The 18,293-nt window shown below is 35.2% G+C and overlaps 1 protein-coding gene across 1 annotated transcript; it reads right to left on the reverse strand.

Moving 5' to 3' along the window:
• Nucleotides 1–738: 738 nt before the first annotated feature.
• Nucleotides 739–16,290, reverse strand: LOC138315430 (uncharacterized). Its single transcript, XM_069256447.1, has 15 exons — nt 16,073–16,290; nt 15,580–15,610; nt 14,800–14,823; nt 14,414–14,470; nt 13,994–14,023; nt 13,488–13,835; nt 13,008–13,215; nt 5,689–5,820; nt 5,106–5,282; nt 4,456–4,579; nt 3,448–3,602; nt 2,783–2,951; nt 2,197–2,323; nt 1,559–2,066; nt 739–1,326 (listed from the first exon to the last, which is right to left on the reverse strand). Exons 1-15 carry the CDS (start codon nt 16,116–16,118, stop codon nt 886–888), a joined length of 2,577 nt encoding a protein of 858 aa, XP_069112548.1. The 5' UTR covers nt 16,119–16,290; the 3' UTR covers nt 739–885.
• Between the last annotated feature and the right edge of the window lie 2,003 nt (nt 16,291–18,293).

Raw genomic sequence — 18,293 nt, forward strand, 5'->3', positions numbered from 1 at the left:
ACTTCCCGTAGATTTTATCAGAATAGGACACGACGCCTGCTCCTCGTGTGGGATGTCAAGCCAGTCCGCCATTTTGATCTGACCTTCCATGTTGGTGCACTGAAGTGAACTGAAACTACCATTGATAGCATATACTACACAGAGGACGTCTGTGTTTGTAAACCGATCGCCCTGGGGGTCATCTTTTAATCTGAAAACAAACAACAATTAGACTTCTGCAGCAATTTCTTATTTAAATAATATCATATAACGAAAAGCTGATAAAAGTTTAAATAAAACTATCTTTAAGCCTTAAACATTAAACGCTTGTTTAGTCTTTAAAAAGTCAAATTTTAACATGATCATAAAATATATGACATTTGGCTGTTTATCGATTTTTCTGCCCTATTCATTTATCCAAAACATCGTATAGTAGCATTATAGTAAGAATTGTAGCATCGAAGGGCAACTGAATTGGAGAATGAGGGGACACTTTTTTCTTTTCTTGTTTGAACCACATTTCTGTTCGATAGTCATGCTGTTGATGTTGGCGCTTTATTATTTAATTACCTAAATATTACTTACACCTGTGGGCTCCAGTTATCTGGATTTTTTCGTCGTTTTTCTTTTTCTATGCGTTCTTTTTCCTTTGCCGCTTCCTCCTCTCGTATTTTCTTCTGCCTTGCCTCTTCCTCTTCTCGTAGTTTCTTCTTTCTAGCTTCATCTTCCTTTATTTTTTTCTGTCTAGCCGCTTCTTCTTCCCTTTCTTTCTTTAGTCTAGCTTCTTCCTCCTCTCGTATTTTTTTCTGTCTTGCTTCTTCCTCCTCTCGTATTTTCTTTTGCCTAGCTTCTTCTTCTTCTCTTTTTTTCTGTCTAATCGCCTCTTCCTCTTTTTCTTTTTTTAATCTAGCCTCTTCCTCTTCTCGTCTTTTCTTTTCTCTCGCTTCTTCTTCTTCTCGTTTTTTCCTCTCTCTGGCCTCTGCTTCTTCTTGTTTTTTTTCTTTCTCTCGCCTCCTCCTCCTCTCGTTTTTTCCTTTGTCTTGCTTCTTCCTCCTCTCGTTTTTTCCTCTGTCTTGCTTCTTCCTCCTCTCGTTTTTTCCTTTGTCTTGCTTCTTCCTCCTCTCGTTTTTTCCTCTGTCTTGCTTCTTCCTCCTCTCGTTTTTTCCTCTGTCTTTCCTCTTCGTCCTCTCTTTTTTTCTTCTGTCTAGCTTCATCTTCCTCTCGTTTTTTAAGCCTAGCCATCTCTTCCTCTCTCTTTTTCCTCTGTCTGGCCTCTTCAGCTTCTAGTTTTTTCTGTCTAGCTGCTTCCTCTTCTTGTTCTTTGCGCCTTCTTTCTATGAGATTACACTACGAAGTAAGCAAAGGTTACACTAATATAAGATGAAATTAAAGTATGACTTTTACTTTGAAAGACGCTGGCATAAGGAACTAATGAAAAAAATCAAACCAAATCAGCTACTGAAGACCTTGAACTCCAACATCGATATGAATGCAGATTATGCCTTAGTTATAATTCTAATTTTTTAACGAACTTGTTACGATGTTATTACTGAGTTAATCGACAATATATCTACCCCACCTTCATTAGCGTGACCTCCACCGCGTCCGTCCTCTCCTTCAGCGGTGTCGAAGCTCTGATTCTGTAGTGTATAAGACCCCGGAAGCGGTCGTCATCCGAATCGTCAAGCGATCTCTTGTCCACCACGTACGTATTACAATTCAGTTTGCAAATGTCTTTGTGGGCTTTGAATCCTAACTTCTCAGTCTTTCCTTGGGAAAGTTTTTTACCACGACACTCTAAGCCGATATTATCAGACATATAAATTTCAACAGTTTCCCCGTCCATGATATTGAAATCGGCCAACTCCATCGGACCTCTGGTGTAACCATGTTTCTGTAGTCGATTTATTTCCTTCGATGCTTCTTTCGCTGGCAGCACGTGCACAAAGGTTTCGGCTTGATCGTTGCCAACCTTTTGTCTGCAGACAAGCGTGAGGGTCGTACCAACCTCACGATTGACAAACTGATCGGCAATGTCTGCTATGTCTTTCCCCGAGGCGTCATCAGACACTGTTAGAGACATTATCCTGAAAGATTACAATTACAACTTCAAGTACTGTACGGATAATAACTCCTGCTTCAACTTAATCAGAACTGGTTCAGAGCAATTTCTATTCAAGCATAACTTGTCAAATAATAAACTGAAACAAGACTTACTCAAAGCGTCTGTTTCCTGCTTGTAGAATACATCCCAATTCCTTTTGAAGTGTTTTGGTGATTTTTGGGTCAAAAAGTTTCCACTTTCTATCGTCTCCGCGAAACACCAATACCGACTGCCATTTTTCTAAGGAACGAAGATCTTTTATAATGTTTTATAAAAATTAGGCGTGACATTTTAAATAAACATATAAAAGAAATTCATATCTTTTAAATAAATACTTTAATTTTGTCCATATTGTTGGTAATAAATGTAAAAATGAAAGATACTTGTTACAAAGCCAGATGATCATTAAAAGACGTATAGAACATATTTTCATATAGAAAATGTCGTTCCAAATAATCTTTTACGTCTTAAAGTATTTCTCTAAAATATTCATTGATTGTACGATATCCATAATTCTCTTTTCAATCATCAAATTGACTTTCACAGGAAAATTAACTAAATAATAGACCTATGTAAGTTCACTTCATCATAAAGAAGTACTTGTCATGCAAGTGATATTGCAATCTCCTAAATGTAAGCATATATGTTAGATTAATCTGACAGAAAAACAGATTTTTCAAATAATTAAGGTGGTGTTACCGTCAACTACAGAATTTCCAGATTTTGCCGGAATCGTTTGTCGAATCTGATCCGAGATGTTTTTGTTGCCTGAATTATCTAAGCATTCTATGATCTTTTCCGCAGCGGACGGTCTCTGAATTAACATTTCAAGTAAATGTTTTGTCCTCTTTTTAATATCTGCCTGGTTCTGAAAAAAATAATAGATAATAAATGAATAATATTAAATACAAATTGCATTTAATTATAAACAAGAATGTTGCTGCCTTTCTCTCATTTCTAAAAGTACAGAAATTGGTGAGAACAATTTAAAAGTATTAAATACGAGATGTCCATTGACGCATCAGTATAAACGAATGGTTTGTTATCGTTTGTGTCTAAAGTGATTTTTTTAAGGGGCCGTGGTGGTCGAGTGGTTAAGATGTCCCGACATATTACCACAAGCCCTCCACCTCTGGGATGCGGGTTCGAATCCCATGTGGGGCAGTTGCCAGGTACTGACCGCTGGTCGGTGGTTTTTCTCCGGGTACTCCGGCTTTCCTCCACCAACAAACCTGGCACGTCCTTACATGACCCTGGCTGTTAATGGGACGTAAAAATAAACAAACCAAACCAAACCAAACTAAAGTGATTTTAAAACTAGTTATGTTAAGTTCACCCCAACAAAACCAGTTATGTATGTTTACCCTGTTATCGTTTGCCTCCTTAGCGTTGACCACGCCTTTCTCCTGTAAACGTTCCAGGAAAGGGTCCAACCGGAAGTTAAGGAGATCTTTTCCGGAAGTAACAAAGCTTTCTAAAGCCGTGTGAATAGCTCCTCTGTCCTTGCACTGGGATAAAACTTCAAAAAGAAAGAAAACTGAAAGCTACTAGTTGTCAGCAAAAATAATCTTCATTTTATTATCTATCTAAATATACATAATCATCACATTAAATTACAACGGAATGATAACAATTCACTGTACGTTTTGATACGAACAGAAGGACTAAGAATAAAAATGATTAAAGAATCAATGTATAGCTTGTGCCCTTTTTGACACCTTAAACACAATACTACAAACTAAGTATTGAAATATTTAGTATATCCCTGATTCAATTTTCGAGTTTTCGCTTTAGTTGCCAAGGTAACAATCCGAAATATGCATAAATTCAGAGAGATTGACATATTTGTGTCATTTTTGCCTATTTTCTGATAGTTTCTGTCAAAAAAAATGGAGAAACAATCTTGAACAAACATTAATTTTGCTAAGAATATTAAGACCAATCAGATACATCGTAAGGAGACATATAAAGTTTGTTCCAGGATGCACTCTATGGTTCTCGATTGAAAGCGTTAGCAAAACAAAATGCCAAAATGTACACATTTGAATAAGTTAAGCAGTTTTAGGATGGTTACCATAACAACTGCAGCTGCGGTGATACATAATCAGTATACCTATTGTATCAACGATGATTGAATTTCAACAAGTCAATCACTAACTAACAAATATAATTTGACAGTTTTTTTAGTCAAAAATATCACAAACTATACATAGTCCAAAGTTAGGAAAACACCACACAAAGTAACAAGTTCATTTAAACACTGTAATTATATTTTATGCAAACAGCAATGTAAATGAAGTATGGATTAGGAGGAGAGCTCTGCAAAAGGTAAACGAGAACAGAATTAACGGCATACGTGGTTGGAGACTTACGTTTTTCTTCGGATATTTTCACTTTAATATCCTTGGCTGATTTTGTCCCACAGTCAATGTCAACATGTACCTGCGCGCCAAGGAATTTCCTGTTTCCAATGTTTGTTCTATGGACATCCGTGGCCTGGGGCATAAAAATATTTCATTTTTTTAAATAGAAGTTTAATAGTTCTACAATGCGAGATTTGTGCAATTATTAAAAAAATCGCTTGTCATTACCGAAGAACAAAACATTCGCATAATTTAATAATTCATGACAAAAATATCATAAATTTTAAGTTTTATGATATCAATGCTTAATCTTTCTATAGAAGGTTCTTATGACAATTTCTATTTGATCACTCAGCATCAAATAAAGAAACCAATAATCGTGATATACATGGCATTATGATTTTTCAGACTTACCCCCCTTCGTTTCATTCTTTCCGTACAGTCATGCATTCGTATCTATCGGAGTTATTTTCCTTCGTTTCTCTCCGTCAGTACAGACGGAGTGAAGTAATGGGAAGTAACTCCGATAGATCTAAATGCATGCATACCAACAGCGGGTTTTTTTCTGTAATATTGTATTTTCTCGTTAATGACCTCGAACACAATCAAGGCAAGCATTATCTGAGATTATATATCAATCACGGATGATGATCACTCACCCCTATTTTGATACTGTCGTTCCCGTACCCGGGTGGTACCTGTATATCAATACAGCCTTCAGTGATGTTTAGACCATTTTTATCCACCGGATATTTTGTTTTCTTTGGCACAGCGACGACAATCATTCTGAATGACTTGAAACTTGTAACCGTGGTACCAATACAGCTAATACCATTCTGTAAATCGAATATAAACAGAGATTTGTTAAAATACACAAAGACATTCAGTTTCCCGGTTGTTATATAGACGAAGATGCCAGACTGACTCATTGTTTGTTTGTTTGTTTGTTTGTTTGTTTGAATGCCATGAGCACCGTGGTCACATTTACTGCATCAGGTTAAAACTAACGAAAGATAGTCAAAACTTTTCACATAATTTTAATGAATAAATGAACAGTCAACTATCCATAACACTTCACCATATGCATGGAACATTATTTGTTGACTATTAATTCGTATAATATCTCGTTTAGTAAATAGCTAAATAGAACTGATTAATCAAAGCGAATTTCTAAACATAAAACTTAAGCAAAGTATGCAAAGCAAGAACAAGTATCTATAAATAGGTAATATGTTCTCGTACAGGAAAGGCGGCAACTTTCCGTTTGGTCAGAAGGTCAGGAGTCCTCCAGGGTCCATTATCGATGGAGACTTTAATCTCGGGTTCATGTCTACTCCCACTGATAGAATACGGCACATACACCTCCATCGGCACCTCAAAGGAAAAAAAGGAAAATATACCTTTGAACTTTATATGTAGTATGCCGTTAAAAGTGCTTATTACATATCCATATCTATATGCAAAAATATGTCATCATACAGTAATGATCATTAAGGTTTTAACCCCGGAAAATTGTGTGATTTGAACGCATATTATAAATCACTTATTTGGTAATTAGAATGAAGTTGGTTTTATGGACCATCGGTTGGTTATGATCGGTATTACTGTGAGGTCCTACTTTGTGGAAAGTTTCCTTGTACAGTTTGACAAGTTATACAAAAAGTGTACAATTCAGTCATCAGATTAAGATTACATCTCTTTCATGATATTATGCTTACTGATGCCTATGGCAGGTACTCCTACCATTTGTTTGACAAGATTTAATTTTACAAAATCATACACATTAAGTCCAAATTTCAAGTCGATAGTAAAAGCTATGATTAGACATAATGTATGCTAAGTTTCGATCATTTCTTTGGTGCAGTTGATCAGAACTAAATTGATAAAAAAAAATTGTCCTGTAAATTACGCGATTTCCAATTTAATATCCGATTCGCGATTATTACTTTCGCAGAATTGCCAACTTGATTCGCAGAAATAATTTTAACGAAAGTAAATTGAACCGGAAATATTTGGTTTATACAACGAATTTTTTTGCATAAGCTCAGCCTCTGACCTACTACACAAAAGGAATACTTTGTAAGCATATATATCTAGATAACTCTTATATTTACAGTAAGTGGTGAATGGATAGTGTAAACCTCGCTGATTTCAACCGAAGGCTACTCAGCTGTATTTTTCGATAGATTATGTCACGCGCAATTAGGAGTCGCTCGGATGAATTTATGATGGTCCGCATCAGAAAATTTTCAGTGCCGATCGTACGTTCGAGGAACATGTATCAAAATAGGTTTGACCACATATACATGTACGTGTGTAAATTTATACAATTGTAGAAAAGTTACATTGTTTATGTTACTACCATATAGGGATTGGATTGCGCTTTTATGTTAACCATGCATGTATGGAGCAATTCCTCTAAGAATATATTAGCGCCCCATATTGAATATATTCTTTGAGGAATTGCTCCATACAAGCATGGTTAACATAAAAGCGCAATCCAATCCCTATATTTACACTAAAACGACTTTTTTATTTATATTTTATGCAATAAAATCGTCATTTGAATGTGACGTAATTATTCAATAAAAGTCGGTCATAAGTGGGAGGAGCTTACTCAATTGAACAGCGAATGATGACTCTTCACATAAGGTAGAATTATTCATTCGCGACGACAAAAAAGTTCAATATTTTATTGTAAAATAAACATGACAAACAAAGTCAATTTCAGAGAAAATTTTATTTCATCATATCAGAATTTTAAATATATATTCAATTTTTCTAAAAGTTAATATATAGCATAATATGTTGAATTTGTACTCGGCCACATGTGTGAACTCGGTGACCGTTTTGTGCAGCGAGGCGAAGCTGACCCACGCTTACGCACTGGAGTTTGCCGAAGTTGTCAATACACCGGTGTTCAAGTAGCTCAACGTGTTTGAGATTGTCGTCTGATTTGACGATATTACATTATTTGGAGCCATGTGATTGTATAATCTACGCTTAGATCCATCGCCATCTATAGACGGAACAATTTCACTTGTGTTCGATGGGTACAATGTATTTGTGATAACGCGTAATTGTCAACACGTGGATTACTAGCGGTGCATGTTTTTGTAATACACATGATTATATATGTTATAACTGACCTCTGACAGAGGGTCTCACGCCCGTCCACCCCAAAGACTCGATCGTAGGACGAACACAGACACAGAGGTAATGTTTACATTTGACAGCACCCGGTCGGGATATTTTCCCGTTTCTTTATAAAATTGTTAATTTAAAAAATATTGGTATCATATATAAATATAAAACATAAATGTATTGTTAACATTTTTCCAAAATTCTATGAAAAACAACAATACACGTAATGTTTCGTCAAAATGTAAACAAAGCCATGTGTTTCTTTTTTTTTAAGTTTTTTAAGTTGAATAGAACATTTTCATACGCAAGTTCAAAGTTCAATGTTATCATGCAGTTATGGTAAACAAAATCGGCTAGTATTTGCGTATAGGAGATTTCAGAAAAGATGGCGATGACGTCACACAAAGGTACATCCGGGCGCTCAAAGGTACAACTCTGTATATCTGTACACATTAACATGGTGGGAACACAGCCGCTTCGATGTTTGTTTACATTTTATTGTAATAAATAGTACCGCAATCCGAGAATTGTTGCTTTATCTTTATTTCAAAAGGTGTAAATAAAAATATGTAACAATAATATATAGATATAAACATATGGTATTCATATATTTTACGATGTTTATACTCCTTTTTCGAGCGCCACGAGGAAAAACACGGTCGCCAATATGTGTAAACATCGACAGAATATTGCAAATATCAGCTTGAAATTACAAATTAAATTCCAAGTTCCGCAAATATAGTACTGAAATTTTAATAAGCGATTACTGTTTTCTTAGTCTTATTTTGTAAAACACCTTAAGATGTGTGATTATCACCGAATTAAAGTTTGCTTTCGTAGATCACCCCCAGCGCACGGCAGCTTTTACGTACAGTACTGCCGAGATCTCGAATTTACGTATTATAGATAATTTTTTCGTCAGAAATTTTGGATTTTAACTCATGATATACAAATGAGTCAGTTTATAGTTACTTTTTATCGTATTTTAAAACAAAACTTTTAGTATTTCATGATTTTCGAAGCCGTGCGCATTGTGTCCTGGTCGGTATTTACAGTATTACGATCTGTATTCATAAATCTAAATGTAGTCTATCTAACATGCATTCAAATTATTTTTAAGTAATATCACTTCAATTTAAGACTTCACTAGCAGCCCATGGAATAAAAGCGACTGACATTAAAAAAAACCTCTACAGCATTAAAACTGAACGATTTCACCATTTTATTTTTCGAGATATCGGCAGCCATACGTTTACTAAACATGTACATTGCGTAGATCTGCATATAAGTGTAACACAGTGGTTTATAGCATTCCTTTAAAGCAAGATATACATGGAAAAGAACGAAATATATATCATATATCTTTTACAAGTACTTATTAAGATATGTGTTGGTAATTACGTATTTATATTAAATTCCCAACTATGGGCTGTGGCCTGATCAGAGGTGATCTACCAGCGAAGGCTTCATGCACGAGCGGCCGTGGTCTGGTAAGGTGGTTCACATTTCGTTATATTTAATAGTATTGTGAACAGGTTTTTCATGTATAACAGAAACGTTACACAATAAAATCAATTATCTATTCATAACTTTTTCACAACATGAATTTTTACCTGTGAAGAAAAAACGGTACTGTGACGGCCCGATACCGCTTGGCAAGCTGGCTTCAACACTAAATCTACATGTACACAAATATATTCAACAATAAACAATTGTAAATACAAAAACATAAATGTTTGTAACCTCTGAAACAATAAGAAACAATTTTAAAATCGGAATTTGCAAGTATGAATGTGTATACTTTTGTCAAAGTATCGATTGTGTAGCAGCGATGTACGTATCTGTTATTGTTTTTTTTATTATGATTAGTCGCCATACTGTGTTTGTACCTTTGAGGACCCGGATGTAAACTTTCTGTGACGTCACGCCATCTTTTCTGAAATCACCTATAGTGAGCAAGCCTAGTAAGTGTAAATATATCTCTTTGAGCAGTGCTTCCGTGTGTATGATAAATATACAATGTTGTACAATGTTGTTCGCTACAACATGTACTAGGCTATCCTATTTATATCTGTAACATTTTCGTAACATTTTCGTCAAATACAAATGGATAAGACATGTCAGGACAACAATTTAGTCTTTGAGTTGAATAAGTTTAGCCAAAACTACATGTTACTAGTAGCATGACAATGCATTTTATTCGCCTCTGAGGACTGATAGGTCCTGTCCGTTATCTATAGCTACTGTGAAGTAGGCCTTACATACAATGTACGTTTGGATTTTTTCGAAATATAAATGAAGCGGAACCGAATCCTACAGTTGTACGGTAGCTTTATGATACTTGCAATAGCTAGCTATCTTTAATATGTATTGAAGGGTTTGAAACAATAATATAAACATATGCTAACATTCTGAGAGCGGTAAACGTTACAGTAGTGCGCCGGGTCTACCTGTGTTTGTACATGTTCCTCGAACAAAGAAACTGTTCGAATTTGCTATACTATGTACCTTAAAACTCAATTACTGGGGTAACTATGTCCTATATTTGTCAAGTGTCCTGAAGTCCACGATTGGTAATGTTGTGTAATGTTTTTGGATCATCAGGAGGAGACGATATTTTTAAGCCGGTGGACGACCACCCGACCACTCGAGGAATACTCAAGCTTATGACATGTCACCAGGTAATATGACTGGGTCTCATTATAACGGGTCCCGTAGACTGGATGATAGACCGGATTGCCTTACTAGCCCAATGCCGGTTGTAAGTGGTTCCGATGGTAACGGGAGCAAGTTCCATTACAATATGAACGAGGGGATTTATAGGTTTTTGAGTACTGTTACTGACAAAATACAACAAGTGTTGGTATCGGCCGCGACCTATCAACTGATGTCGCGGCTCAGTAGCTACCGTGATAGGTGAGCGAGTCTGTACAGCAATTAGGCAATTGAAGTATGTAATCTCGGCTATGATTGGTTGGGATATCTCCGTGGGAGTGGCTACGATACTAAGAACAATCTCTCACGAGAGATTAAACATATCTATATAAGTCTCGGTCACAATGGTCCTTTCCACAATAAATTAATTCACACATATCCAGATTTCTCCCAACAGATTTCTCATGAGTCGAAATATATATTCCGCTACATTAAATCCGGAGACTGATATTTATATAACACCTGGCTGCAACAACGTAGTTCTAAACGACGAACGGAGGATTTCTGACAGATGGTCGTCAGAGCTCCGATTCCGTCCAAATGACCGCAATGTTGCAAAACAATCAGCGGTGAAAACGGTACAATTCACGTGTCATGGTGTCATGTAAATTTGTAATTAAATTCAACAATATCCAACATTTCTAAAATAAACTGATTATCCTTCTATCCACCTTCATGTCTAAATTATGTTTGTAAGCACATTTCGACTCGCATCATTGACACGGTTCACTTGGCCGCCATGATGATTCTCATTAGCCTACTTTACCATATTTGGAATAATCTAATCAAGGATTTATAAGTGAGATATACATTTGTACATCCTTGACCTAACTTACTTGCACACAATTTTTTACTACGAAAGATGATTTCACAGATTTTAAAAATTATTCTGGGCTAAATCCAAATGATAGTAGTGTTTCACAATGTTTATTCTGAGTTTGTTGACTTTTTTAACTTCAAAACTTTTCACCTGTTGATGGTTTCATTACGTCACGGTTTCCGTTAAATCAAACATGGCGGTGTATTTGAAAATAATTATGTGTGTGTTGTGTTTGCCTTGGATTTTGCCACTTATAGTTCGCGAAACATTATAATCAACAGATTTGTTATTTGAAAATTGATCAAAGTTGTTATGATAGCCATTGAGAGGCCATTATCCACCTGCTGTGTGACCTATTGTCCCAGTGAGCGAGCTTTTACATCAGCGACACCCTAAACACTTGTTGTATATTGTCAGAAACTCCGCTAGGGATCTCGCTAGAGAAATTGATCAGACCTGGGCCCAACAACATGAATTATTCTCAGACAGATTTTTTCACCCAAGTATATGATTTTATATAGACTCGAGTAAAAAGCTGTCTCGGGGAAGTTTTATGATTACCGGGATTATGTTAAAAGAAATATCCCAGTTTGGCCCAGGAATTGCTAGAGTACAATGTATATGAGAGATATGCGGTTGGCAGCTAATCGATAAAGTTCCTCATTGGTTTTATATGATAAATGATGAACAGAATAGATAAAAAAGGTCAGATAGCAACAGGATCAGTGATAGATAGTGATTTATGGCTCCTCTACGTGACTTCACATAGCTAACCTGCACCTGAAGGTCACCAAAGGTCAGGTAGTGATATGTCTCATGGGTGGGGGTAATTCTCATCCAGCTTGGAATAGGAGTGTAAAAAATGAAATACACGTCTGACAGTTTTCGCACCCACACAAATGTTGACATTTCAATAGGGGACACTGCGCATCTGATGTTAGATGTATATTTGGACGTTCTTGTTCAGCATGTGGTGTCCAACACCTTCAAACACAATGTAGACAAAGGCCTGCGCAATCTAAATTCTAAAAATAATTCTAAACCAAGTCTAAACAGAAATAGCCAATACGAAATTACGAAAAACATTGTTACTAGCTGGTAGAATAAGTGGCCCTTTCCATACGTATGTACTACCAACAATGCGTATTTCATTTCTTAGATTGGTTCGTAAGACGGATAGAGATTTTAGAACTATCCACTAGATTTCATATCCCGCAAACGGCTCGATTAATGTCAAAAATGTATGATCAGTCAAATACAGTTGGGCCCACCAAATTTGAAAACGGTTACATTGAATCACTGCTAATTAGAAATGAGATATTATCCCTGTTCAACCATATATATATTCTTTCTCTTTGGTCATCTCAAAATCGGAATAATTTCCATGGACTTCCCACTCCACAAGGACTTGAATATCACCGGGTTCCACTATACCTTAGTATAGACGATGCGGTAGGTATATTGCCAAAGTAAGGTAGGGGGTGCAATATTAGCAAAAATGGATATAAAATCGATCTATGTAATACCAGTCTCTCCCTGGGATCAGTTAGGTTTTTGACAATGCCTCCACGTGGGGGCCAGTTTAAACTGTGCACGTTTTAGGGAATGTTCTAGTTTTCTGGATTGGGCTGCAAAAGAAGTCCAGAGGTAGTTTGTCATTGCCTATATTAATTAAATGGTCTCTTTTTGGTGAAGAAAGATACATTTTACTGTTCCAAGGCTGTGGAAGCATTTAAAAAGTTTTGCAATTTGCTTGGCGTTTCCCTGGCAGACAATTAATCAGTGGCACCATGTATTACCCTACCATTTATGGCAGTAGAATTTGACACAGTCAATATTGTCATCCGGATAAATTAGAAGAGTGTAAAATATTTGAACTAACCTCTAGATTTACACCGCTAAATCCCGTAGATTTTATCAGAATAGGACACGACGCCTGCTCCTCGTGTGGGATGTCCAGCCAGTCCGCCATTTTGATCTGACCTTCCATGTTGGTACATTGAAGTGAACTGAAGCTTCCTTCCATAGCGTACACTACACAGAGGACGTCTGTGTTTGTATACCGGTCTCCCTTGGGTGCATCCTTTAGTCTAAACAATAAAAAACAACTTATGATTGTTTTGCAAATAAGCATAAGCGCTATATATTGAACACATAAATCGTGTTTTACAAATCACCCAACATATAAACTGCAACTTAATATTGCAAGCAAACACAATTCATAATTTAGATTATTGCTTTTGTTCTGTGTTGTTGCCTGACATCTTGATTTTTTTTTTTTTTTCAGAATTAAACTTAAAGATCTTCGTTTATCATTTTAGGTTTACATTTAATACAAATTGATTATGTATGTAAATATTACATATAAGGATGCCAGTTATCTGGATTCCTTCGCCGCTTTTCCTTTTCCCGACGTTCTTTCTCTCTCTTCTCTTCCTCCTCGCGTTGATTCCTTAGTCTTTCCTCCTCTCTCTTTCGTTCTTTCATTCTTTCTCTCCGTTCCTTCTCGTTTTCTAAAGTTTTTCCAAAAGCATCTAAGTCAGCTTTAAGCGCCTTGATGTCGTTGTTATTTATTCCTTCTTGTGACTCGATCTTCTCACATGCAGCTTTTACACTATCAGCTAGCAAAGCCAGTTTTTGTTGGTTTTCCGCCAACTTCATATTCTCTTTCAATTGTCTTGCAATATCTTCGTTGCTCTTTTTCTGTCCACTTTATAAAATATGAATGTATCGTTATGCTCAGTCGATAATATTTATGTAAGTAAAATGTAAGTAAAAACAATGACAATAGTTTTGTTAATTTGTTAATTTTAGTAAATATTTATGATTTATATTTGTTTCCTTTATTTTTGATTTTGTAACACTTACGAATCAGTTGTCTTGTCAATGGATGCAGAGCTGTGAAAAGGAAAAATTGCAATATAGTAAAGTGTTATTAAGCAAAGGAATAAAGGAATCCAAATGAAACCTGCATGGCACGGTAGGTACCAATACACAATTATATACGTATGTTCAATAGATTTATTAAAGCCTGTCCGTCTTGGTGAAACAGAAGTGCGTCACCAATATGTCGTCCAACTTCAGAGATTAGTTTTACGTGGAATAAACCAACATGTATGACGCAATGATGTCGTTTTAATCCAAGACGCTTCCTCTTCGGGAACACAATACCGTGCATCAAAAGTTTCTACACACTTTTGTATTTACTTGGTTTATGCGATAAGTCCAGTAAGTACACATATATTTACCATTACAACGTGAACAGTAAAAGACAAATCGCCCATTTACCTTGACCCACTGACGAACGGACTTGCCAACAGACCGATTGCACCGGGTATATTAGATCTGTAAATAAGAAGAATTATTATTATTAAATCATCATGACAAGGATACTAATAAGAATCTTGTAATTTATCTATGCTTTTGCGACATTTCTCAACATTTGGTCAGGACTTTAACGTCAACAAACTGAAGCAAAACATCCTACTGAAGTATTATTTGTATGCCACATCCAACATGTCACATTAAATAGCTACATGAAATGTTTTCAACTGTACATGTACACTTTTTTGTTTTGATGTGTGTGGTAAAATTGCCTTATTTCATTGAGGACATCAGTATCAGCAGTTTGGAAATCGAAATGTCTTTCGACACATCTCTATTAAATCATTTACCTGTTTCCACCTCCTTGGCCAGAACTGTGACAAAAACAAAATTAAATATATTTAAAACTGCTCTCCACAAACTTGATTTGAAACAGAAATTACAAAAATTAGCTTTGAAAGGAAGTTGGTTAACAATAAAAAGTGTAAATAAAAACAAATATTTTGTATTTTCTTTGGTGTTGGAACCACATTAAATATGCAATGGGAAAGATAAATGAAAACAAAATCAATACAAAATGCTTGTTTATACGTGACAAACATTAAAAGTTATTTACATCTGCAGTGCAGTGAAATGAGTACATACAGTCAGACCATGAAGCCGTGGTGTTGTCTACAATTTCATTTCACATTTTACGGTGTTATTAGAGATAGTGAGTTTTGCTGGTATGTATTCATCAAAACATACAAAAGGCGTATAAAACAAGATTTGTACAGTGCTGACATTCAGTGTTGTAACTTATGTTTACTAGGCGTCAAACATGTGTTTTTGTCCATACCATTGATTTCAACATCTGAATTCATCAACCTTATGGTTTTCAATTGATTACTGAAGAAAAAATAGCCAATCGCCAAGGTATGGCACATATACAACTTTAAAAGGATAAAATGTTTTGATGATAAAATGTGTCTTCAAATTGAACATGAATGGACTTGAATGAGCAGCCTTCTTTTTGCTAGGCCAGTAGAGAGTTGATCGTGTTATGGAAACCAACAGCCATGTGATCTGTATGACATCAAATCTGTTTTCTAATCGAAACATTCTTTAGTTGCATAGATACTAAAACCTACCTATGGGCGATATCAGATTCTTCTGTTGGTACTGTAAAGTAAAATATTATAATTTACCAAGAGATACAAATATTATAATTTATAATATATAATTATACATAATTAATGTAGAATTATTATAATATAAAATATGAAATTTTGATTTAAAGTTATTACATTGTAATATTTTATATACATTTTAAAAAAGTTATTAGTGTTATCTGACTAGATGGGATTGATCAATACATTTTGCCATGATCATTTGTTCTGTGTCATAATGAATTATTCAGGGATCAGGTTTTTGTCTGATTATGTTTTTTTTTTTTTTTTTTTTTTTTTTTTGCAAAGTTTGTGTTCAGAAGATTGTTGATGACGGAGGACACGGCTAGAGGAAGGATGTTGGGTACCTACACAACCATACCCAAGTGAAAACACAATAGGTCAAAGTTATAGTGTATATTAGCACCGCCATATCCATAGAATTACACACCTACCGATCCGACTACGTACGTACCAAGATTTTGGACGAGATCGGCCATCACCTGGACGTTATTTATCATGGACTTTTTGACATGACGTGATAGACCTGTAAGGTCATCACTGATGTCTTCAACGTAACCTTTGACCTTTGTAATACCATCATTGGTCCCAGACACGAGTTTCTCTAATTTGTGTTTGTATTCCTGTGCTTCCACCAGTGTAATTTCGGTAGGAGAAAAGACAAATTCGCTCCATACTTTTCTGAATATTTTGGATAGCTGGGTAGTCGTCTTTTGTTGCCATTTTTCTGTAGGTAGATAAATATTGTTTTGGTTATATTCAAATTTGAAATGAATCATAATTTTTTTTTATTTCTTCCGAAAATGTTTTTGGTATTCTGTTAGCAATGTAATCAGAGATAAGATTAGCTAATTAAAAAACTTAATTTCTACCTTAACCGAGTGAACTATGTATAGCATACTTATAAATTCAACTAAGCAAAGACTTCACGAAACTAATTATGGACAATAACCTTAAATAGTATGAATGATTTAAAAGGTGTTCCGAAACAAATCACTCTGAATATAATTTCACAATTATAAACAAGCTTACCGTAATCATTGCTTAGTTATGTTATCATTTTATGAAGTTTGAACAAATTCTGTCTCGAGTTATCGTCCGGAAACTAAAATTTGTGCAACAAACTATGACACCCCCCCAGAGACAGATTGTTTAATCAAAATCTGTTGATTTATCTCAAGTTATCGTCTGGAAGCGAAATTTTTTAAACAATCTAATTTTAGTAGCAGTGACCTTTGTACTTGACCTTTTGCCCCAAATTCAATCCCAAGCTGTGTTTTCTCATATGCTACCATTGTGTGAAGTTTGCTTAAAATCTGTTGGGTTTTTTAAGTTATCGTCTGGAAACGAAAATTGTTTAACAATCTATTTTTAGTAATAGTGACCTTTGTAGTTGACCTTTAGACACCAAATTTAATCCCAAGCTGTATTTTTCCATATGCTACCATTTTTTTTAAGTTTGATAAAAATCCGTTGATTTTTTCTCAAGTTATCGTCTGGAAACGAAATCCAGACAGACAGATAGACAGAGAGACAGATAGAATAAACACTAGTCCCTTCCGGTTTCACTGCCAGGGGACTAATATAACAAATTCTTCGATATATAATTCCAATTATATTTACAAAATTTAATTAAAGAAGTTTTTTTTAATAAATAGCCAATATCATCAATTGACCGATCACCAGGTTTAATATAGCCACGTGCTCACAAACAACCTTGTACGTATTCAATGTCGGAGCAAACATCGTAGCAAACACAATACAAAATTCAAAGTCACGTGCGGTTTGATTAAAAGCTGGTGATCCGTCAATATTAAGTACAAACCATATGACTGAAAATATTCTATATGAAGTATAGCCGGTTTTTTTCGCGGGGGAATTTAATATGATCGCAGAAATTTGATCCGCGAAATTAAAAAAAAAGACTGAATCATATACACACTCAGATCGCGAAGCTGTTGTACCGCTAAAATTCAATTTTCTCATTTTACATAAAAACGCAAACATTTAACCCGCGCAAATATAAACCGGCTCTATGGTACCATATACAATGACTGGCGATTTTTTAAAATTGAATGAGGACCTTGATATTGGTTTATAAAATGGAACTTGATATTCATGCTATGTACACGTGAACACAATATCAAGTATGAATCGATATTTTGCTATAATTTAAGCGAAGTCAGGACAAAATGAATGACGTAAAAGCGTTTACAACTAGTATTTAAAATGTCTGATTAATGAAAAGAGTGCATGGCATTGATTTGCAACGGTCCACATTTAATTCAGTCATTAATAAAAAGACATTTTTCAACGTTTTATAGATTTTTTTGTGAGCGTGAAAGGCCGTCATTGTGTGAGTCTATATATCTAAAGTTTATTCAAATAACATTCCCTAACAAACCCATTTGATAACTATGGTCTTAATGATAGTGTCATTGATTGGCAAAATAAAACACACTGATTGCCTTGTATAATATTGTTGAGTTGTCAACATGTCTATCACAACGCTTGATGTATGTAGGGAAACAAAAATATTTTTACCGTATTTGAAAAAGTTTATAAGTTTCTGGACCGAGTTCCGTTGTTACGGCGGCGTATTAGGTCCACTATATAATATTATTTATCTTGTACGTACAAGATATATAAAAATATGTAGTGACCCTAGTACGCCG

This window comes from Argopecten irradians, chromosome 2 (genome assembly GCF_041381155.1).
Source record: "Argopecten irradians isolate NY chromosome 2, Ai_NY, whole genome shotgun sequence".
In the NCBI taxonomy this organism is placed as follows: Eukaryota; Metazoa; Mollusca; class Bivalvia; order Pectinida; family Pectinidae; genus Argopecten; species Argopecten irradians.